Here is a 23,734-nt window from a genome sequence, read left to right as displayed (position 1 = left end):
TTGACTGGACAGAAATTCTCAAGCAGAGAACCATAAAAGAGTTTGTTTGGAACCGGACCAAGACCACCTCTTCAGCTGGGTCTCGGAACGGTTGTTGGTGTCCAAACCCGAGGTGTGAATACACCCTTAATGACTGCCATAAACTGTATCACTAGTTGGATTAAAGTTAAACTGCATGATTGTATAACTTGTATGATTGTATAACTGACACTCTTATATAACCAATTTTATAACTATTGTATAACTGACATTAGTGGTGATTATAAAAAGCTTTCCACACTATTCCCCACTTGCAGCTGTCATCATGAAGGTTGTAGAGGGATTTCTCTCTCTTAGTCTCTTAGTGGCTGTTTTTTGGAGCTCCAGTAATGCAAAACCACGGAAGTTCAGGAATCCTGTCCATCAGAAATCAGCTTCTGCAATCTCATATCAGAAGGTCTGGGAGAAATTCAGAAGTCAAACTGAAGCTGAGCGTGATAAGTTTCTGAGTGGCTCATTCCCAGTTGGTTTTGAATGGTCTATCTCCAGTGAGAGTTTCAAAGTAGAGGGCGGATGGGCTGAACACGGGAAGGGTGAGACCATATGGGATCGTTTTAGCCATGAGGGTCAAGTCTTTCAAAACCAGACCACTGATTTGGCCTGTGATAGTTATAACAAGGTGGACTATGATGTGTATGTGCTTAGGGGCATGATGGTACCTAATTATCAGTTCTCAATTTCCTGGGCTCGCATTTTCCCCACTGGACGGAAAGAAAGTTTGGTTGACGAGGGGGTTGCTTATTATGACAAATTGATTAACACACTTCTAGAATCAGGCATTGAGCCCACTGTTACCCTGCATCATTGGGACCTTCCCCAAGCTCTGCAGGACGCAGGAGGCTGGAATGACGACTCTATTGTGGAAGCTTTCAAAGAATTTTCTGACTTTTGCTTCTCTCATTATGGAGACAGAGTCAAAACATGGATCACTTTCGGCAGCCCTTGGGCAGTGAGCAACTTGGGGTATGGAACAGGGGAACATCCCCCACGTGTGAAAAGCCCAATAATAGCCTCTTACCAGGTATGTTTATCATTCAGACAAAGTACTGTCTATTTTATGATTTTAGAAAGTGTACACTGACAATGTTTGCTTGTTTTCGCAGGTGACACACAATATTCTGAAATCGCATGCTGAAGCCTGGCATATTTATAATGATAATTATAGGAAACTGTACAATGGAAAAGTGGGCATTGCTCTTAATTCTGATTGGGCAGAGCCAAAAAATCCCTCAAGTAATCAGGATGTAGCAGCAGCTGAGCGCTATCTGAATTTTATGCTGGGCTGGTTTGCTCACCCTATATTTGTAGATGGAGACTATCCTGCCGTGCTGAGGCAACAAATAGAGAAAAAGAAAAGTGACTGTGGTATAGAGCTGGCAAGACTCCCCACCTTCACTGAGGCTGAGAAACAAAGAATCCGAGGCACAGCTGATTTCTTCGGACTTAACCACCACACTTCCCGACAGGTTAGCGAGAGCTTGGGTAGATGTGATGCTGGACCCAATAATGTTGGAGACTTCCAGGCTCATACTGACCCCACATGGCCCTCCACAGCTTCTGATCAGATCCAGTCTGTTCCATGGGGACTTCGGCGGTTATTGAACTACATCTTTTTAGAGTACACATCCATCACAAAGGTGCCCATCTATATCACAGGAAATGGAATGCCAACTGAGTTCATTGGTGATGTGTTCAATGACAATCAGCGTGTGGACTATCTCAAAGCTTACATTAATGAAGCAATGAAAGGTCAATATTTTAACTTTTTAACTATGATTGTATTAATCTTTTTAGTGATAAGTTAGTCTGTGTGAAATCAGTGAGTTGGTGACCTAAATCTTTGGAAATTATGAATTGTTATATAAAAATGTTAGACTCTGCAATAATTTTATGGACCTTAGTTTTAGGTAACCAACAACATCAGATCTGACACAGACTGACCTTAAAACAATCTTCTACCAATATAAAAAAACCCTTGCCAAACCTTAACATCAGACTATATATAGTTTCAAGATCACTATCTACTAACTACTTCCTTCTGCTACAGCTGTGCATTTGGATGGTGTTGTCATCCAGAGATTTACAGTCCAGTCTCTTATGGATAGTTTTGAGGGTCCTCAAGGCTACACTCATCGATTTGGATTGCACTATGTAAACTTTGAAGATCCTGACAGGCCAAGAGTCCCCAAAGCATCAGCATATTACTATTCAAAAGTGATTGAGAGTAATGGATTTGCTGAGACTCCAGCAAGCTCTAAGTTGCAAATCTATGCAAAAAAAATTGAGAGCACAAGGCTCCCTAGTCTGCCACCATCTGAAGTTCCTTCAAAATCCAAGGTTGTTTGGCAAAAGTTCTCCCCTCAGTCCAAGTTTCAGAGACAGCTTTATCACTATGGAACATTTTCAGAGGGATTCCAATGGGGCGTCTCATCTTCAGCATATCAAGTTGAAGGTGGCTGGAATGCAGATGGAAAAGGACCAAGTGTTTGGGATACTTTCACTCAACAACCTGGTGCTATCCCAAACAATGAAAATGGTAATGTTGCATGTGACAGCTACAATAAAATAGATGAGGATCTATACATGTTGAGAGCCCTTAAAGTGAAGACTTATAGATTCTCCTTGTCATGGTCTCGAATTTTTCCCAGTGGCCGTAAATCTTCTCTTAACCAGAAAGGAGTGGACTACTACAACAGGCTCATTGATGGTCTCCTGGCAAACGGTATCACACCCATGGTGACTCTCTACCATTGGGACCTGCCACAGGCTTTACAGAACATCAGTGGTTGGGACAACCCTGAATTGATTAACATATTCAATGAATATTGTGACTTCTGTTATGCAACATTTGGAGACAGGGTGAAGTTTTGGATCACATTTAATGAACCCCAGACAATTGCATGGTCCGGATATGGTCTAGGTCAGATTCCACCTAACGTGCAGCAACCCGGAGATGCTCCATACAGGGTTGCACACAACCTTCTGAAAGCTCATGCACAAGCGTATCACACCTATGATGAGAAATACAGGGCATCTCAAGGAGGTCTCGTATCCATTAGTCTAAATGCTGAATGGGCAGAACCCCTAGACGTCAACATCCCTCGAGAGGTGGTGGCAGCTGATCGAGCCCTTCAGTTCCAACTAGGCTGGTTTGCACATCCCATATTTAAAAATGGTGACTACCCTGATGCCATGAAGATTCAGGTTAGCGACAAGAGCGAACTTCAAGGCTTGACAGAATCCCGCTTGCCTTCTTTTACTGATGAAGAAAAAGCCTTTATCCAAGGAACAGCTGATGTATTCTGCATTAACACATACACAACCAAAGTTGTGCGCCATGTGACCAGCACACTTGAAGTTGTGTCTTATCTGACTGACCAGGACGTTGAGAAGGACTTTCCAGAAGGCTCTGAAAATACCGCTGTTCAAGACCAGAAAGCTGTTTCTTATGGACTCAGAAGACTTCTGAACTGGTTAAAGGAAGAGTATGGAGACCCTGAGATTTATATAACAGAAAATGGTGTAGCTACAAGCCCTGCCATGACGGTTGATGACACTGAACGAATATTCTTTCTTAAGACTTATGTTGATGAGGCTCTTAAAGGTATGTTAACAATTGGTTTTATTCACTGTCAGTGCGTATTTGTCTGTAAAATATGCTTATAAATGTTTTTAAGTACAAATTATAATTTATCAATAAATTTGCACTAAAAGTGTATTCTAAATTTTGAATCAACTATATGAAAAAATGATATTACAAAAAAAGAAAACTGTACATTTAACACATTTACATGTATTGTCTTTTTAGCGCACAACCTGGACGGAGTACGTATAAAGGGTTATATTGCTAGCTCTCTGATGGACTCTTTTGAGTGGCTAAATGGCTACTATCCAAGCTATGGACTTCACCATGTGAACTTTGGACTCTCAAGTCGCCCAAGAACTCCAAAGCGCTCAGCTCACCTCTTATATGATATAATCAAAAATAATGGCTTTCCAATGACAGAGGAGGAAGAAACGTTATACGCACAATTCCCAGAGGGATTTATGTGGAGCACAGCAACAGCTGCATATCAGGTACAATCCATTTCATCAAATTCATTAATGTTTTTTTTTTTTTAATCATATGTTTGCTTAAAAACAATCTTTGTTTCATGTTACGCTCCAACACCACAGATAGAGGGCGCTTGGAGAGCAGATGGAAAAGGTCTCAGTATTTGGGATAAATATGCACACACTCCTTCAAAAATATCAAATAACGACAACGGTGACATTGCCTGTGACAGCTACAACAGGATCGCTGATGATGTCGAAATTATCAAAAAACTGAAGGTCGGCAGCTACCGATTGTCTATTTCATGGCCCAGAATTTTGCCAGACGGAACAACCAGGAAAATTAATGAAGCCGGACTCAACTACTATAATAGGCTTGTAGATGCACTTTTGGCAGCCAATATCCAGCCACAGGTAGACTATTTTTGAAATAATTTGCATCCCCCCTAGTAACCTAAATGATTTTGACCAAATTCTGACAGTCTATGAATCATTTTGATCTGGCAGGTGACCTTGTACCACTGGGATCTCCCACAAGCACTCCAGGATGTTGGTGGCTGGGAGAATGAGACTATTGTCAAAAGGTTCAGAGACTATGCTGATGTTGTATTTAACAATCTGGGGGACAGAGTAAAGTTCTGGATCACTTTAAATGAACCCCTCCATGCTACTTTGGCAGGATATGGCTATGGATATGCAGCACCAGGTATCATTTGCCATTATACTTTTATTTTACACTAATATTGGTAGGCTAAATCATATTTTACAAAAATGATCAGTTAAAAAAGCAAAATAAGGTTATTGATGGTCTATCTGTGTCTAGGTATAAATTCCAGACCAGCCACTGCACCATATGTTGTGGCACACAACCTCATCAAGGCTCATGCTGAGGCCTGGCATCTGTATAATGACAAGTATCGTGCAACACAAGGTGGCATTATTGGCATTACTCTAAACTTTGACTGGGGTTTTCCAAGAAACCCATACAAACAGGAAGATGTGGATGCTGCCGAGCGTTATGTTCAGGTACAGATCTGCGATTCAACCATTCATTGAACAGTGTGTAACCATGTGCATAAATAAACAATAAGCCACTGCTCTTCTTGAAACAGTTCATGCTGGGTTGGTTTGCTCATCCTGTGTTCAATGGAGATTACCCTGAAGTAATGAAAAACAGAATTCGAGAGAGAAGTTTAGCAGCTGGCCGACCTCAGTCAAGGTAATTCATATGATATCTTGTTTTTGAGCAATTTAAAGCTTTGTTTTCAAAAGTTTTAGTGCTTATAAATGCTTTTACTTTGTTACATCTTTTCAGGCTTCCAGAATTTACCCCTGAAGAAGTAGCAAGGATTAAGGGTACTCATGATTACTTTGGATTCAACCACTATACCTCTGTCTTAGTCCATTACTTGGACTACAAAGACATTGAGGACTATGATGCAGACAGGTAGCCTTTTAGTTTTATTCTGTATAGTCATTCTGTTTCAGCTCCAATTTGTTTAAAGGGGACCTGTTATGCCCATTTTTACAAAATGTAATGGAGGTCTCAGGTGTCCCCAGAATGTGTCTGTGAAGTTTCAGCTCAAATTATATTTTTTGATCTTATCACAAAACCATGGTGTTATAGGATTAGTTCACTTTCAAATAAAATTTCTGATAATTTACTCACCCCCATGTCATCCAAAATCTTTCTTTATTCAGTCGAAAAGAATTCCAACATTCCAGGATTATTCTCCTTATAGTGGACTTCAATGGCCTTCAAACGGTTGAAGGTCAAAATTACAGTTTCAGTGCAGCTTCAAAGGGCTTTAAACGATACCAGACGAGGAATAAGAGTCTTATCTAGCGAAATGATCGGTTATTTTCGAAAAAAACGTATATGTATATGCTTTATATAAACAAATGATCACCTTCAAAGTGGCTCCGCCAAAACCGCACTTTTGTATTCTTCAAAAAGCTTACGCTGTATGTCCTACGCCTTCCCTATTCTACTTACGGAACGAACGCAGCACCAGTTCCATTTTTTCCATAAGTAAAATAGGGAAGGCGTAGGACATGAAAAATACGATCATTTGTATATATTTATATTGCATATGCATTTACATTTTTTTTTCGAAAATGACCAATCGTTTCACTAAATAAGACCCTTATTCCTAGTTTGGTATCATTTAAAGCCCTTTAAAGCTGCACTGAAACTGTAATTTTGACCTTCAACCATTTGGAGGTCATTGAAGTCCACTATAAGGAGAACAATCCTGGAATGTTTTCATCAAAAATCTTAATTTCTTTTCGACTGAAGAAAGAAAGACATGTACATATTGGATGACATGGGGGTGAGTAAATTATCAGGAAAATTTTATTTGAAAGTGAACTTATCCTTTCGTGAATATATCTTAACATCTTCATGTCTTATAGTCTCATTTAGAAAGTTAGTGCTTTGTGATAATATACTTTACATATTGTTACAATACAATCACACGGTTGAGATTTTCTATATAAAATATATATCACCCTAACTAAATATACTGTATGTATGCAGATAAAGTTTGACATACTTATATTTCCAAATTTTTGTCAATTGTTGGGCAATAATATAGTTACATTTTACACTGAAACTTAAATGATGTTGCCATCTATTCCAGGGGTGTAGGAGTTCAGTCAGATCGTACATGGCTGGAAACTGGATCCTCCTGGTTGAAAGTAGTTCCTGGGGGATTCCGAAAAATTCTGAAGTTTATTAAAGACGAATATGGAAACCCTCCACTTTACGTTACAGAGAATGGTTTATCAGAACGAGGGCCAGTAGATCTGAATGACATCCACCGTATCCACTACTATAATGCCTACATCAATCAGGCCCTGAAAGGTAAAACTATTGAAAAGGACAGCATTAAACAATAGATTTCTGTGATGCATTTCCGTGCCTTTTTAATATTATTGTTTGTTTTTATTTTATTCCTTAGCGTGTTTGCTGGATGGTGTGGACCTCCGTGGCTACACTGCCTGGTCACTAATGGACAATGTAGAATGGGGGGCAGGTTTTGAAGAAAGATTTGGCTTTTTCTATGTAAATCGATCAGATCCCGCTTTACCACGTGTTCCCAAGGAATCTGTCTGGAACTATGCTAAAATAGTTACCTGCAATGGATTCATAAGACCAGGAGAAAGTCATGAATGTCAAGCTCGTTAAACCTGAAGGTACAATATCTGTCTATCTATCTATCTGTCTGTCTGTCTGTCTGTCTGTCTATCTATATCTATATCTATATCTATCTAAACTGACTCCTTTCTGGTTTACAGCGACTCTGGGTCAGGAAGTGCCATGCTGATTCAAGAATCAAAAACGTCCAGTAGAGGAACACACTGACTTTGAGAAAACTGACAAATTCTGAACATGAAGATATGAACTCATCATTAACCAATGAAGAGCTATCCTTAACTATGACTAAACATGTTTGAGAGTTAATGCATTAATTAATGTTTAGGGGTAAACTAAATCAGGCTCCATAAGAATAAATAAGAAGTACTCTGACTTTGAATTAAACATGTGAGTTAATACTGTTATACTTGAAACTTTAATATCACAATCTTCAGCTTTGTGACAAATAATTGGAATGGCACATGATTATTTAGCCATTAATTACATAGAATCTGTCTAATCACTAGTGGCACACTATAGGTGCTCTTATGTTTCTACAGTAAAACTGCCATTTTAATCTAAAAAATGTTGACTGCTTTGGTAAACTGTATTTATAATTAAAGACATATTTGCATGTATGTTGCATTGGGATTTTTCAGGAAGTTATGTAAAGTAATTAACTGTATTTTTGTTTAAATTTTTATGTTTTGATTAACATGAACTTATGGACACAACCTATTTTACATGTAAATGTGCTTTATGGGTGTCTTTAGAGGAATGTATGTTTAATTATGAAAATAAAAGACTACGAATAAATTTTAACTTTGGTTTTTTCAACTCATTCTGTCATGACTTTACCTGAGGGGGCACACAATTAATTCACTGTTAACTACTTACTAAATTCAGCTCATTATTTATCATAAACTTACTATTAAAGGTGCCCTAGAACTTCTTTTTAAAAGATGTAATATAAGTCTAAGGTGTCCCCTGAATGTGTCTGTGAAGTTTCAGCTCAAAATACCCCATAGATTTTTTTTAATTAATTTTTTTAACTGCCTATTTTGGGGCATCATTAACTATGCACCGATATATAGGTTGTAGCCCCTTTAATTCTCGTGCTCCCCCGCCCCCGGAGCTCGCGCTTGCCTTGAACAGCATAAACACAGTTTACACAGCTAATATAACCCTCAAAATGGATCTTTACAAGATGTTTGTCATGCATGCTGCTTGCATACTCGGATCATGTAAGTATAGTATTTATTTGGATGTTTACATTTGATTCTGAATGAGTTTGAGGCTATGCTGCGTGGCTAAAGCTAACATTACACACTGCTGGAGAGATTTATAAAGAATGAAGTTGTGTTTATGCATTATACAGACTGCAAGTGTTTAAAAATGAAAATAGTGATGGCTCTCTTGTCTCCGTGAATACAGTAATAAACGATGGTAACTTTAACCACATTTAACAGTACATTAGCAACATGCTAATGAAACATTTAGAAAGACAATTTACAAATATCACTAAAAATATCATGTTATCATGGATCATGTCAGTTATTATTGCTCCATCTGCCATTTTTCGCTATTGTTCTTGTTTGCTTACCTAGTCTGATGATTCAGCTGTGCACAGATCCAGACGTTCTGCCCTTGTCTAATGGCTTGATCATGGGCTGGCATATGCAAATATTGGGGCGTACACCCCGACTGTTACGTAACAGTTGGTGTTATGTTGAGATTCGCCTGTTCTTCGGAGGTCTTTTAAACAAATGAGATTTATATAAGAAAGAGGAAACAGTGGAGTTTGAAACTTCAGTGTATGTCTTTTCCATGTACTGAACTCTTGTTATTCAACTATGCCAATATAAATTCAATATTTAATTCTAGGGCACCTTTAAATCCACATGTACTAGTTCAACTAGTATTCAGCCCAGTAAAGTGATGTTGTGTGGCTTTTTAAAAAGCCAGAGAGTGGAGGTATGGTATCATCATGACCGAAGTCTGCATGGAGAGTGAGCTAATGATCCCAGCAAACATTCCCCAACCTTAGTTCACGTTTCTTGTTGATAGTTCATGAGATGTAGACGGTTCAAATAGTGGAGCCGGATTAATTTAGTTTTCCCCCTAAATGTTAATTAATGCATTAACTAACATGTAGTTACAGGGATAGTTCACCCAAAAAAATGATTTACTCACCTACAAGCCATCCTAGGAGTATATGACTATCTTCTTTCAGACGAACACAATCAGAGTTATAAAATATCCTTGCTCTTCCAAACTTTATATTGGTAGTGAATGGCTGTCACAGAGACGAACTCTGTGGTTCCCTCCTCTGGCCATCGGAGGGAGCTGTCACCCGAATACTGACACACACGCTCGCATACACACTACATTTCCCACAAGCCTGTGCCTTGGACTGATTACAGTCACAGCTGATACTCATTACCCGGACTATAAAGGACTCCCTTGTACCATACGAGGCCTTGTTTTGCCTTGGTGAACATTTCTGAGCATTATTTCCGTCTGATTACCTGTTGCTGATCCTGTTTGTTAGCCGTCCACGACTCTCTGCTGCCTGCCTTTGACCCCTGCCTTGTGTTCTGATCTGTGAGTGATATCTGCCTGACCTGAACTACTGCCTGTCCCTGTTATACCTGTCTGCTCCTGTTTGACCCTGCCTGTACGACCACGCTCTTATTCAATAAAAGCATGCAAATGGATCCCAGCCTGAATGACGATTCGTTATAATGGCGCTCCTGATTTTGAAGTCCAAAAAAGCGCATCCGTCCATTATAAAAGATATCCACACGGCTCCAGGGGGTTAATAAATTACATTTGAATCGAAGCGATGCATTTCTGTACGAAAAATATCCATATTTATATCTTTATAAACTATTTATCAAATCTATTGATTTGCATTTTTTCCTGTCCTGCCCCAATCATGTGATTAATAGTGATTTTTTTCTCATTCCCATGACCCATGGGATTACCGAAAAAATGTCAGCCTCTACTCTGCAGCTCTCTGAGCACCACGTCTGACATAGCTGTCACCAATGATCCAGTGTCTACGGAAAGAAAGTAAATGAGTTTAATAAATGTTTGAGGTAACGAAAAGTAAGAAGTTAACTATTTTAAGGTGTTGCTCTCTTGTTCTATTTTCTCCCACATGTGACATTATTGTGAACCTAAAAAACTGAGCTACCTTTCATATAGATGACACGCTAATTTTGTTGTTGTTGTTGTCCTTTTAAGACGGTGGCCGTGACCTCAACAAGAATCGATCACTGAAATAAATAAACATCTTGTAAAAAATATAAAAGTGCATTTTCTTCTCAAGTCATATTCAAGACAGTCTCACAAAACACTGTTGATAGCAGTGAATCAAAATAGTGTGGGGAATTACAATATTTAACGTAAGCCGTTAGTATGCTAACTAACATAAAGCGGTAATAACATTTGTAATGTTAGCTAATATGAATCTAATGCTAGCTTATTAACATTATGACAAGTAACGTTATATATCAGTTTAAAAATAATGTATTATTAAATAATAAAAACTAACTTCTAAAACATGTTTTGTCCCTTATCTCAAGAATCAAATCTCTGTGTAAGAATCCTTCTACGGCGCAATCCTCCACTCCGTGCTTTATACCCTATATTGGTTAGCATTTATATGCTTCCTTTGGAGCAAATCATTAGGAAATATGGTTTGGGGTATCACTTTTATACTGATGATACCCAAATTTACATCAGCTCCAAATCTTATTTTATTGTCACATCTACTATTCTCTCAGAGTGTGTGCAGGAAATAATAACGTTGATGCAACATAATTGTTTTGTCAGTTGGCTGGGACAGATACTTCTAGTCAGGGAAAGAGTATTCTGGACAGTTAAATCAAAAATAGTTAATGCCACGTAAAAAAAAGTCCATTCATGTATTCAAAAGAAAACGTTACACAAATAAACACGTTGTGGTTATTGTCATGATTATCAGTGCCCTCTGGTGGCTATCAAGGGCACTCCACCCCGGACTATTATCACTATCAAAGACTGCAGTTCCCATCATCCTTTGCCCAGACTTATTAGCCATAATTGCATTCAGCTGTTCCTCATTTCATTGATAGTTTCTGTCTATATAAGCCTGGTTCACTCATCCATTCCCTGCGAAGTATTGTCTAGTGTCACAACTGAAATTCTGAGCGTTTATCCTGTGTTCGCTTGCCCTTGGTTTTGATCTCTGCCTGTTTTCTGGATTACCATGCCTGCCCTGTGTGTTTCTGCCTTGTTGTATGTTTTGGATTGCCTTCTTGTGTATTTATGACCCTTTGCCTGTTCTTGACCTTGATTGTGGATTACCCTTAATTAAACTGCATTTGGATCCTCACCCATTCGAGTCTCTGAGCAGTTGTGACAGTTATGAAGCTTTGTAATGTCTTACCAGTAGAACAAAAGCCCTACAACTGTTTGCAAATTTTTGCGATGCAGAGACCACCATTTTTCCAGAATCCTCCCAATTTTGTTTCGGTTAAATTAGTAAAAACAGCAGGCTTTTACAATGACTGAATGAAACTACAAATGATGCAGACAGGCATTCGATTCCTGTTAGCCAGAGAACCGTAGTTGAGATGTTCACTCTACTGGTGAAAAAAGTTCATTTGTAATCATATACTGGTCTACCAATTTTTACGCAATGGATTCATTAATATGCATCGGACTTAGTGTGCAAGGTCTCTGTGCGTCGCAAATTTGTAGGATCATGAATATGAAAAAACACATACCAAAATTTCGGACTCAGTGTACAAAGATGTTTCACCCTCGGCATTGCTGGGTAATGTATCTCATGCTTAGTCAAGACCATGGCCAAATGTAGCTAAGTTTTGGTTTTCTACTTAATAGAATAATGTAATGATACATATAAATCAGCTCAAATGCTGACATATCTTACCAAGATGTGATTTTATATAGTTTGTTCTCTCAACCATGGTGAGCTTATTTAGGCGGTTTTTCAACCCTTTTTTGTTTTTAGGCAGTTGAAGCATAAAAAAACAAAAACTGCCACCCGTCAACAGCATCTGTAACAGTTGGCAACAAGAATAGTCCCCTGTAGGCTAGACCGGTCTTTCAGATGATGCCTTTGATATGGGACACAGCTGAAGTTAGGAACAATTTGTTAATATTGTGACAATAAATTTTGTTAGTTTTATTTTCAAAATAACGAATGTACTTCTGTAAAGTCCACCGTTGGTTAAGTATTTATGTACAAATGTGAAGTACTGAGGGGTTTTTGTTTCACACAGGACAGCATCACTAAATAATTATGGTCTTTTATAATATGATGCATTGTTTCTTCTTTCTCTAAATCAGTCCAGACCCCTGTACTGCAGGATAAACCTGAACGTCCCAGTGCTGGACAGGTTTTTTAATGACAGTGACACACAGCCTTATTTTCAGCTGAAAATAATTTCCAGGAAGGCCCTGGCAGTGCTGCTGGATCTGTTGGAAAATGAACGGTGACACAGATGGGGTGCCACAAATCGAGAACCTGGCATTTCTTTTCTGCCTGGTGTGTGGTACATCATACAGAGTGGTCTCCAGTGTGTTTGACATGCCACGTCCACTGAGTCTGAGAATGTCTGATATGGTGGTGGTTATTCACCACCAAGTAATTCACCTCCCCAATACCCCACAGGAGCTGGAGGCAGTTTGCTGTGGGTTTGCAGGGCTGGCAAGAGCAATCGATGGCTGCCATGTCCTTATCAAGCCACCAAGCGGCCCTGATGGTCAGTGCTACAGGAACAAGAAACTGTTCCCATCCATAATCCTGCAGGCAGTTTGTGACTATCAGGGCCGCTTCATTGACGCCTACATGTGCTGGCCCGGGTCAGTGCATGATGCACAAGTGCTCTGCCACAGACCACTGTACATGAGGTCAGTGTACCCTACCCCAGGGCACTTTATCCTAGCAGACAGAGGGTACCCGTGCCTCCGACACCCACTTCCCCTCTCACTCCCTACAAGAGGCCAGTACAAGGTGTGGGAGCCCAGTGCTTTAACGTCCATCATTCCAGGGCAGGCTCCATTATCGAGCGTGCTGTTGGGATGATGAAGACCAGGTTCAGGGCCATCTTCCTGCAAGTGTACCACACGCAAGTGAATTCCAAAGACATTTCAAAAATACTGAAAAATAATAAACTCATTTTTTTCACAATTTTGTTTGTTTTTTATCGTGAAAATAATTTATTTTCATTTACAAATTTGCATTGTTTTTATATCCAAATTATAACTGTCATTAAAAAATAATCAATTCCTTTTATTTTACACATATTTCACATTTCAATATACATAAGAAACATTTCAGGATACATAAGAAAAATAAACAATGTACAGAAATTGCTTTCATTTACAAATAACTTAAATTCATCTAAATTCTACTGAGATCTTTGTGTTATTTTATTTTTCATCTAAGGCTGTGTAGCTGTAAATCAGTTGTAGCTTCTGATTATCTCTTCTCTTTTTGTTCTTCATCTTTCCTTCAGTGATTTTACTTGTTAACAGCAGGCATTCATCACTAATGCTCAAACATGACTCGATTAATCAATGATCTCATTACCTTAAACACTACTTCAGTGTTATTTTAACACTCTAAAGTGGAACATTATGTAGACTGTAACTCTGAGGATTTTGCTCTGTACATGAGCTTTTTGGTGAATGTGAATTAGCTTATGCATTTGTTAATCATATTATATTAATACATTAATTCTGAAACTAATATAGCTCCACAGTTATAGCATTTAGCTTCAGACTGTAACATAAAATCCATTATTTATATCCATTATCTTAATTTGATAGCAAGATGGAAGAGTTACAACTCTACAAAATCAAAGATGCATATTTTCTGGTGCAATTTTAAATTGTCAAGCCATTTAAAATGAAATGTGTTTTACATAGAACACACATGGGGTCTCACATCTGCATGACTTGCTATAAGTGTGATGTCAAAATAGTTTTTGTTTTGTTTTACACTGATCAAATTAAATGGTCTTCCTCCAGAATGAGTGTGCGAATTGAAACTGCTCTATTTTGTAAACCTCTTGCCACGCTGAACGGAATGAGTTCTCAAATGACATTTTAGGTCTCTTTGTTTTGTGAAAGTCTTCTTACAATGAAGACATGGGAAAGACTTCTCTCCAGTGTGAAGCCTCTTATGAACCTCAAGGTTTCCTTTAAGTGTGAAACTCTTTCCACACTGAGGGCAGGTGAAAGGCTTCTCTCCAGTGTGAACTCTCATGTGAGCCTCAAGGTTTGCTTTGTGTGTGTAACTCTTCTCACACTGAGGGCAAGTGAAAGGCATCTCTCCAGTGTGAACTCTCATGTGAACCTCAAGGTTTGCTTTGTTTCTGCAAGTCCTTCCACAGTGATGGCACATGAAATGCTTCTCAATGATGTGAATTTTTACATGATTCTTAAGGCGTTTTGTGTCTCTGAAACTCCTTCCACACTGATGACATACAAAACAGTTCCCTCTTGTGTGACTCCTCATGTGGTTGTTAAGGGATATTTTACATCTGAAACTATTTTCACATTGATCACATTTGAACAGCTTCTCTCCGGTGTGAATTCTCATGTGGGCATTAAGGGTTGGCTTATGTGCAAAACTCTTTCCACATTGATGGCAGGTGTAAGGCTTCTCTCCAGTGTGAATTCTCATGTGGCTTTTAAGGCTTCCTTTTTGAATGAAACTTTTTCCACACTCTTGACAGGTGTATAGGCTCTCTCCAGTGTGAATTCTCATGTGAACGGTAAGGTTTCCTTTTCGGTTGAAACTTATTCCACATTGTTTGCAGGTGTAGGGCTTCTCTCCAGTGTGAATTCTCATGTGGGCATTAAGAGTTGGCTTGTGTGTAAAACTCTGTCCACACTGTTGGCACGTGTAAGGCTTCTCTCCAGTGTGAATTCTCATGTGGCTTTTAAGGCTTCCTTTTTGAATGAAACCGCTTCCACACAGTTGGCAGGTGTAAAGCTTTTCTCCAGTGTGAATTCGCATGTGGATTTTAAGGCTTCCTTTTTTAGTGAAACTTATTCCACATTGTTTGCAGGTGTAAGGCTTCTCTCCAGTGTGAGTTCTCATGTGGACTGCAAGATCTCCTTGTCGATCAAAACTCTTTCCACACTGAAAGCAGGTGAAATGGCTTCTAGTTGTTGTCTTCTCAGTCTGTGAGGAATTAAAAGATGCTACTCCATTTGTGAAATCCTGATTCTCCTCTTCTGTTTCATTTTGGTCTTGACTCTCTTCTTTCAGCGCCATCAGTTCTAAGGTGAACAGCGACAAATACAAGTTAATCCCAGTGTAATGATGCAAAGCAACAGACATGAAAAAACGTTGACATTTCAAGCATAAAAACCAACAACAACAAAAAGATTACCCCAAGAGAAATGATCAGTTATAGACGGATCTCAAATTGGCCTTAACCATGTTCAGTTTTGCAGAGCAACCATTTTGTTTTCAGTTTCTATTCTCATTAGGTCTTGTGGCAACATGGACCACAATATTCTCTTGGACAACTTGAGAATTATGTTTGCATTTGTGGAGAATCATCAGAAGAGTTTAAGTCATATTTTCCCACTTGTATTTTGATGAGACATCTCCATTTACATAAAGAAAGTATGGCGTGCCACATGGCTTTGTATTAGGTCCTCTGATTTTCTCCTTGTAAAGCTCCCCCGTTGAGGGCCATTATCATTAGATTTCTCTATGTTATACAGAGATTTCTAGATGTAGTTACATTGTTTTCTACAGTTAAGAACCAAGGTGATGTTGAAATCAATCTCTTCTGACAATAACATGGTAACACTTTCTATTACGTATGTATTTATAATGAATTCTAAGGGAATTTGTAATGCATTATAATACTTAATGCCTTACAGACAACCTTATATGTTGTATAATCTGATAATTGTAATAGTTACAGATGATTTATAACACCAGATGAAGTCTGCACTGGTTTAATTTCTGAGTCAGTTATTCAGGTGATTCATTCATGAAGAGTTATTTGCTTCATTTAACAAATCAGCCTTTTTGAATGAATCGGTTAAATGAATGACTCAATCAATAAAACATGCATAGAAACATCTTTTTTTTTATTAAACAGACATACATAAAATAGATTTTGAAACAAAATAGACAAATAGATATATAAACAAGCAAGCAAAAATATTTAACAAAAGTCACTTTCATGAAATACACAGGAGGTAATGTTATAATGAAATCATATTTTTTTTTTCAGCAGTAGTGCAGTTTTAGCAGCTTTCTTGTTGAGCGATGAACAAACAGTCCTAAAATAGTTTTAGATCAATACAGAAAAGCGTAATGTTGGGCATACAGTGAGCAACTTTACATTTATGAAGATGAAATAGGCCACAGATAGTTACAAAGAAACACATCTGTCTGTGTAGGTGGCACTATAATAAAGCTATTTGTGTTTTTATCATAACTTTGGAACCCTAAATTATGTGCATCTATAAAACCTTTCTGCCTTCTAACAGGGCTTGAGAGATCTGTTCCAACATTGCTATTCATTTGGAAAGTTCTCTGGCAACAGTACTCTTTTTAAATGGGGTTGTAAAGGTATACCGGTATGAACATGTACTATTATCATATTGTGCACATTTGCTTATTTACGGTATTGGAGAAAAAAAATTAAGACTGAGAATCTCACGTGCGCATAAGCAGCTTCTTTCCACTTGACTAGACTGTAAACTTGCTCGACCCACATGTACAGCGGAGAAAATGTCAGAGTCAGAGACCGTTATCTCTAACCTCTATCCCCCGTCAAAAAAAAAAAAATCTAATTTGCCGCATGGGAATACTTTGGATATAGAAAAAATGAATGTGTAGTTGTTCTTGAGGATCGATAACAATTTTCAAAACATGTGGATGCAAAGTAGCTGCAAAAGAAGGAAATACATCAAACATGTTCACCTATATTTGAGAACACCATCCCCCCATGCAGATAAAGCTGTCCTTGTTAATAACTTGATGCATAGGGAATCGCAGAATTCGGAAATAAAAATGTAATTTAGAGTAAAAAGCAGATGTCACGTAAAACAGGCAAATTGATGATTGGATGAATAAATTAAAAGTAAAACTGTACAATAAATCAAATCGTAACACAGTCTGTGAATATTAAAGCGCAAGACTGCTATATAAAACAATCTGCTTGTTTTGCGCCGTCTATATGTAAAAAAGATTTGACGCTTCGTCTATTACATACTCAAGTACGCATGATGCTCATGGTGCTTTCAGTGTCTACTGTGAAGATGTGAACAAATAAACATATCCAGAGCTGTTCTGAGAGAATGCTTAATGAGCATTTTATCAATTTATTTGAGAAAAAACAATGTCAAACACATTCTAAAACTCAAAGGTCTTCACTACAAACCATCTATGACAGAAATATATTACCATTGTACAAAAGAATTAGCCTGGTAATACCAGACTCTGCTACTTCACTTTGCTTCGTAGACAGAGTCTGGAATGGCATAATAGAGAAGTGTTTTCTCTCTCGCTAGGGGGCGCTTGTCTGAAGTTTAATATCATTGGTTACCCGTAAGCCAATCAGATACGTTTAGTTATGACGTATGTTATGCGCCTGTACAGCCGCATCGAAGCACAGACATCATGCATCGAACTCAAATCTATGATTGAACTTCCACTGTAAACCTGTTGTAAACACATGATGATGCGAGCGAAATACCGGAGTGAAAATGGCTGTAAACGACTTTTGCAGATTATGCGAAGTTAATCTACGCATACACGGTACAATCACGGCCTCTAAACTTATTTTTGACAGAGTGAAACAAGAAAATGTTTGTAGCCAACTCTCAAATTTAGGATTAGATTAAACCAGTCGGGAGTAGGGCCACAACATCACCTCCATTTAAAATGTTTATCAAACACTCTTCTTGTTCTGGCTTCAGTTTGAAAAAGAGTTGAATGTTCTCCATAACAGAGCGAATTGCATCCCGTGTCTCGTTTCCCATTTCCGCGGTCGTTTCGGTTTTCGATTTCTCTAACCTACAATGTAAAACTTGGCGCTTAGCATCTACGTCACGGCTCTCAGCCCGCCCTCTGTTCGTTGATTGGCCCGGCTGTTTCCAGACCGGTGGCAAACAGAAAGCTCTGACGCTGTATCAGACTGAGTACAGAAGCGAAATGAAATTGAGCGGAAGTAGGAAGTCTGACGTAGTCAGGCTACAATAGAATGTACTTCTTAAAACAATAACAATAATACAATTTGTTTAAACATTAAGGAATATATTTTGTTCATGTTTTAGTTTTGTAAAGCACTTTGCCCCCAAAAATAAAAGAATAAAAGTTGTAATCAAATGAAAATTAAACCAGTTTTTGATAATGTATTTTTTTAAATCATAAAAAGAAAAGTTAATTTTCTGAATAAGATAAATTTCAAAGGACTCCGTTATATCTTTTTAATATAAAGTATTGAAAATTAATACATTATTAATGATAGAAAATAAGTTGTTAATCTAATCCATAATTAAATTGAATTGATTTGACATTTTTGATTATTGAAATGTGAACAATACAAAAATGGTTTCAATTTTGTTCTAATAAAGCATTTGTTCAACCTGTTTTCATTCATTCATCTGATGTTAATAATAGGAATTGAATGTTTAATACCATATATTGTGGAACTAAGATATTTTCTGAGACTCTTATCATACTGTGAAAATCTCATACCGTTTCAACCCTATTTTTAAATACTCAAGAAATGGCGCTAACCACCAATTGGACTTCCCTTTATAAATGCAATCAGTGGCTTCAAATATTTGTGCATAAATATTATTTCTACAATTCAGGGAGGCACCGATATGAAGCTATAGCTTTTCCACTTTCGACCACTTCCAGAGGTAGTCAAAAATGCATTCAACTGCTTTTGTACCATAAACGCTCATGTGGTCGAATGTGTTTAAACAGCCACAAAAGATTGCCTGCTCTCCGACTACTGGCCAAATGTGTAAACAATATGGGAAAAGCACTAGCCAGATGGGACAATAGTATTATTTAGCTATAAGTAACAAACAGCACTCACTCACCGAATCATATACGAGCTACGCTCAGGATCAAATGACTGTGTTCAGCTTTGAGAAAGTAACCAACCTTTTTGATCCTCAGTATCTTCTTGTTTCAGACTGAATACTTCTTCAATTCTCAAGTCTTCACTCTCTTCTTTTATAAACGCCATCTTTATAATAGTGTGTCACATGGATCTCAGTTGCTTCACCAGGAGTTGTTCCATGTGTTTGGACAAAACAAACCAAAACTGGTACTACAAATTATTAAAAGAATACAATGTTTAGGTATTTATAATTTATTTTTAATATTTAATGATTTGTAGATCACGTTTGATCAATTAAACATGAAAACATTGGCGACTTATTGTATTTTTAGACGGTTTTGATCATAATGGGTTTAATTGACACAGGATTTCAAAAGATCTTGCCACTGACCTATGAAAAACTGATATATGCTGCCTTCACGTGCTATCGTAAATGTGAGGTTGTTCACGTTCAATTTTTACCTAGGAAACTCGTATTTACCATAATTCCAAGAGCACATGAAGGCAGCAATAGTTCACGATAGAGAACGAACGAGACACGCCTTCTCTGTTACTCATGTGTGGATGCACTTTTGTAGAAGTAAAAAATAACGTTTATTAATGTTAGATAAATCATACCAATTGTATATTCAATAATAACAATTAGTTTATATAAACTATAAAATATAATGAACAGTTTGCAACGTTTAAATGCTTAAAAACAAACCTTTCTTTAGCCGAATCAAAACAGATGCAGGAGCATGGCGCAGCTCTATGACGTCATATCACAACACCAAAATAAAAGTCCACTTAACACGCTGTGGTCTAAAATTCACAAAATCTCATAGAAGTTTACAGACAAAAACACATACAAATGCATATTTAAATACATAAATTTAATGTGTAGCACATCTAATATGTGATATTCTTTTTTTCCCTTTTTTTTTTACAAGTCATGTTTGAGTGCAGCAATCATTTTTACACAAACAAGTCACTTATCTTAATTTTTGTTTGATGCAATACAATACAAAATTAAGAGAAAAAAAACATCAATAAACACTGATTACGAAGAAATACAACTGCATTCCTACTTTGTGTGAAACTTCAAAAAGAGGGAAAAAGAGATCTTGCTTCTTCTACAATGAGTTTTTCTCTCTCTTTTGGTGGTTTTGTGACTTCCAGAACAGCACTACGATCACACTGAACGAAACATTCGGATTCATCGAGACCTAAAGGATGAGGAAAAAATAAAGAATTTGAAAGGAATAAGATTACCAAAGGTTGAGCTAATAGAAAACAATATTAAATAGCTCGCTTAACACTTACTTGGCTTTTTTGTTATGTTTGAACTGTTGTCCGATTTAATGTCAAAGTTGTCCAAGTTTGATATTTTCAGGTCCAAAAATGACAGCTTGGTGATATTCAAGGTGCTAAAGAGGATGTTTTGTTTTATACATTTTTGCAATATTACTTGAAACTGTCTTTACTAACTGATAAAAGACTATTTATTAGGTGCACTGAAAGGAATATTATTAATATACATCATCTGTGCACGAGGTAGGGCCTTAAAAACATCAGCCAATCGTTTACGCGATCATCGCGTAAACGATTGGCCCTCTGGCTTGTCAATCACTGCCATGACGTTCCTTGTGAGAGACGATCGCAGCTGCGCGCTCCAGTAACTTTCCACACTCCACAGGCGCTGCATGCAATGTTTTTGTCAGGAGACAGGAGTAACAACTGCAGATTATGAGTTACCTGCGGTGAGTCCGATATAATGAATCCACTAACACGACACAGCGAATGCCACACTGTGGGATCTCAGCTGTCATTTATGTCAGACATGTTAAAAACAGACGCGTGCATGAAAACTTGTCCGGAGTTTAAAAATCATCAACCCACAACTATATTCGATGACTGTGGGGACACTTGAAATTTGACTTGACATTTGATATTCAACAGTATTCTTGACATTTATTCAACAGTGCTTTGATCTGCCTGCATTGACAATCTGCATTGTAAAAAGCGCTATATAAATAAAGGTGACTTGACTGTGAGCTGCATTACATGTGGGACTGAAATTGTGGCTAATAAAGACATCTCTAGCGTTAATTTTGATCACGGCTTGAAAATCGAAGACAATTTGACGTTTGTCGTAGGAGAAGTCACACTTCAGGACTGTGTGCCAAATCTTCTGACACTGCCAGAATTTCGTCTGAGGTAAAATTTGATCGCAACGGTCAATTATCAGCTGTCAGTGAACATGTCAAACTAGACTATAGACTACAGATTTTAGCCTAGAATTATAGGAATCTTTTAGGATTATCAAAAAATGTGTCTCAGACGACCAAATCGTGGCCAAAATCTCACAGTGTGAACCAGCCTTTAATCATTTTTAATTGGGAAGTTCAGAGGTATGAACTATTATAAGTGTAATACACTGACAAGTGGTAACTAAATGCATTTTTTAATACAGAGATAGTATGTTAAAGGTACAGTAGAAAGGTACACAGTAGAAGCTCCTGTCCCACAGGAAGAACAGCACATCCCTGCACTTACATGTGCAAGGAGAGTGGGCACCAACAACTCCATCCGAGAGGTCATAGCTGTACGGGCCCACATGGAAAGAACCTATATGTGGATATATGCGCATATATGAAACCTATATGCAGTGTATATGTACATATATGCTGCATATATGCGCATATATACTGCATATATGCTATATATATGCTGCATATATGTGTATATATGCCACATATAGGCAAAATTGAGGTGCATATACAGGAAATATAGGTCTCCTGTATTGCTTCTTCATATCCATATACATGCCCTATACATACAAGATATGTCTTCTATATAGCTAATGGCAGGATCTGGTCATTTTGTAGCTCATATCTCATTTTTGACTGTCATACATGATGCCTAGCTCATATTTTCTATTATCAAGGCAAAAACTAAGAATTAACGAAAAAAATTATGCAAGAACTTATGTATGTGCGAATGTAGCAGTTAACAATTATTTTGTGATTCCACTTGCCATGACCATATTTGGGGTTTCCTGCCGCCATGCTGACTTGGGGTGTTGATGCACTTTGCTGCTTCCCAGTCTGCATGAGACATCACAGCGGTAGGTCGCACAAAGTTTTTGCGGTGATTCAATTAAGGCCATGTTTCATGTAACAGCTGAATTCACATGATATATTTGTATGATTGTAATCCAAAACCCCTCTGTGATGTACATTCAGATGTTTCGTTGATTATTTTTCTTTACTTAAGTTACTTTTAATATCTCTCTTTCTCAGCGTTGTGCGTTGCTGCCGCATGCTGTTTGTATGCTGCACAAGTCCTCATATATTGCCATTTGTGTTATACAGAATAAAGTGAGGACCTGATGGCAAGATTTTTCGCAGTCTGTCTTTGATTACGACACAACGCAGAAAACACACCGCTACACGAACACGTGAAATTGGTCCCACATGGAAAAAACCTATATAAACATATATGTTTCAATATAGGTTTGATTTAGGTTTTTAATATATGTGACATATATAAAATTGGCCGTTTTCCTATATTATGTGTACATATATCATATATGTACACATAATATAGGAAAACGGCCAATTTTATATGTCACATATATTAAAAACCTATATATGTACATAATTGTGTGTATATATATATATATTTATGTGTACATATATGTTTATATATATATATATATATATATATATATATATATATATATATATATGTGTACATATATGTGTACATATATGTGTACATATATGTACATATAATATAGGAAAACGGCCAATTTTATATATGTCACATATATGTAAAACCTATATCAAAACCTATATTGAAACATATATGTTTATATAGGTTTTTTCCATGTGGGGGAATCCTTCTGCTTGTCTTCTTCAACAAAACACAAAGGCTCTTTTAAGGGCCACTCACTTATTCTTGAAAGATCTGATTCCTGATGAATTCCTGATTTGTTTCTCAGGAAAACTCAGCCCTGTGTAAATCAGTCAAGAACTTGATTTCTACTTCACTTCTTTTTTCAAGTGACAAGTTTCTGAGACGTGGGGCCAGACTTAAAAGAAAAAACTCCTCCTCATCTGCACACTGGTTGAGCACATTCATCATCTGATTCTCAAACTCTTCCTTCTGCCCCTGCCTTTTTCTTTTTTGGTCTTCATTGATCATTGCTGGGTGCTGCAGGGACATGGGAAACATGAGGTAGATGGGGGCTCCCAGGATACACCAGGAGGTTCAGACAGAGTCTCAGAAGACTAAGCGGCCAGAACTGCAGGAATAGACAGGGAGCTCGGAGATACATCGGTCAGGCAAAGGGTAAAGGTTTCATTTGGGGTACCAGGTGGTT

General features: G+C 37.7%; 2 protein-coding genes across 2 annotated transcripts; one reads left to right on the top strand and one right to left on the bottom strand.

Annotated features, from left to right (window-relative positions):
• Window positions 1-282: 282 nt before the first annotated feature.
• On the top strand, window positions 283-8,039 carry LOC125245780 (lactase-phlorizin hydrolase-like). Its single transcript, XM_048156522.1, has 12 exons — window positions 283-1,060; window positions 1,143-1,788; window positions 2,087-3,643; window positions 3,848-4,116; window positions 4,216-4,506; window positions 4,600-4,798; window positions 4,916-5,118; window positions 5,205-5,311; window positions 5,408-5,539; window positions 6,735-6,958; window positions 7,056-7,290; window positions 7,393-8,039. The coding sequence occupies exons 1-11, from the start codon at window positions 305-307 to the stop codon at window positions 7,280-7,282; spliced, it is 4,611 nt and encodes a 1,536-aa protein (XP_048012479.1). The 5' UTR covers window positions 283-304; the 3' UTR covers window positions 7,283-7,290; window positions 7,393-8,039.
• A 4,384-nt stretch (window positions 8,040-12,423) lies between these two features.
• LOC125245825 (gastrula zinc finger protein XlCGF57.1-like) lies at window positions 12,424-20,061 on the bottom strand. Its single transcript, XM_048156607.1, has 2 exons — window positions 19,407-20,061; window positions 12,424-15,538 (listed from the first exon to the last, which is right to left on the bottom strand). Exons 1-2 carry the CDS (start codon window positions 19,489-19,491, stop codon window positions 14,304-14,306), a joined length of 1,320 nt encoding a protein of 439 aa, XP_048012564.1. The 5' UTR covers window positions 19,492-20,061; the 3' UTR covers window positions 12,424-14,303.
• Window positions 20,062-23,734: the final 3,673 nt, after the last annotated feature.

Source organism: Megalobrama amblycephala, linkage group LG14 (genome assembly GCF_018812025.1).
Source record: "Megalobrama amblycephala isolate DHTTF-2021 linkage group LG14, ASM1881202v1, whole genome shotgun sequence".
In the NCBI taxonomy this organism is placed as follows: Eukaryota; Metazoa; Chordata; class Actinopteri; order Cypriniformes; family Xenocyprididae; genus Megalobrama; species Megalobrama amblycephala.
Note: the sequence above shows the minus strand (reverse complement) of the source record. Positions and strands in the feature narration are given on the sequence as shown.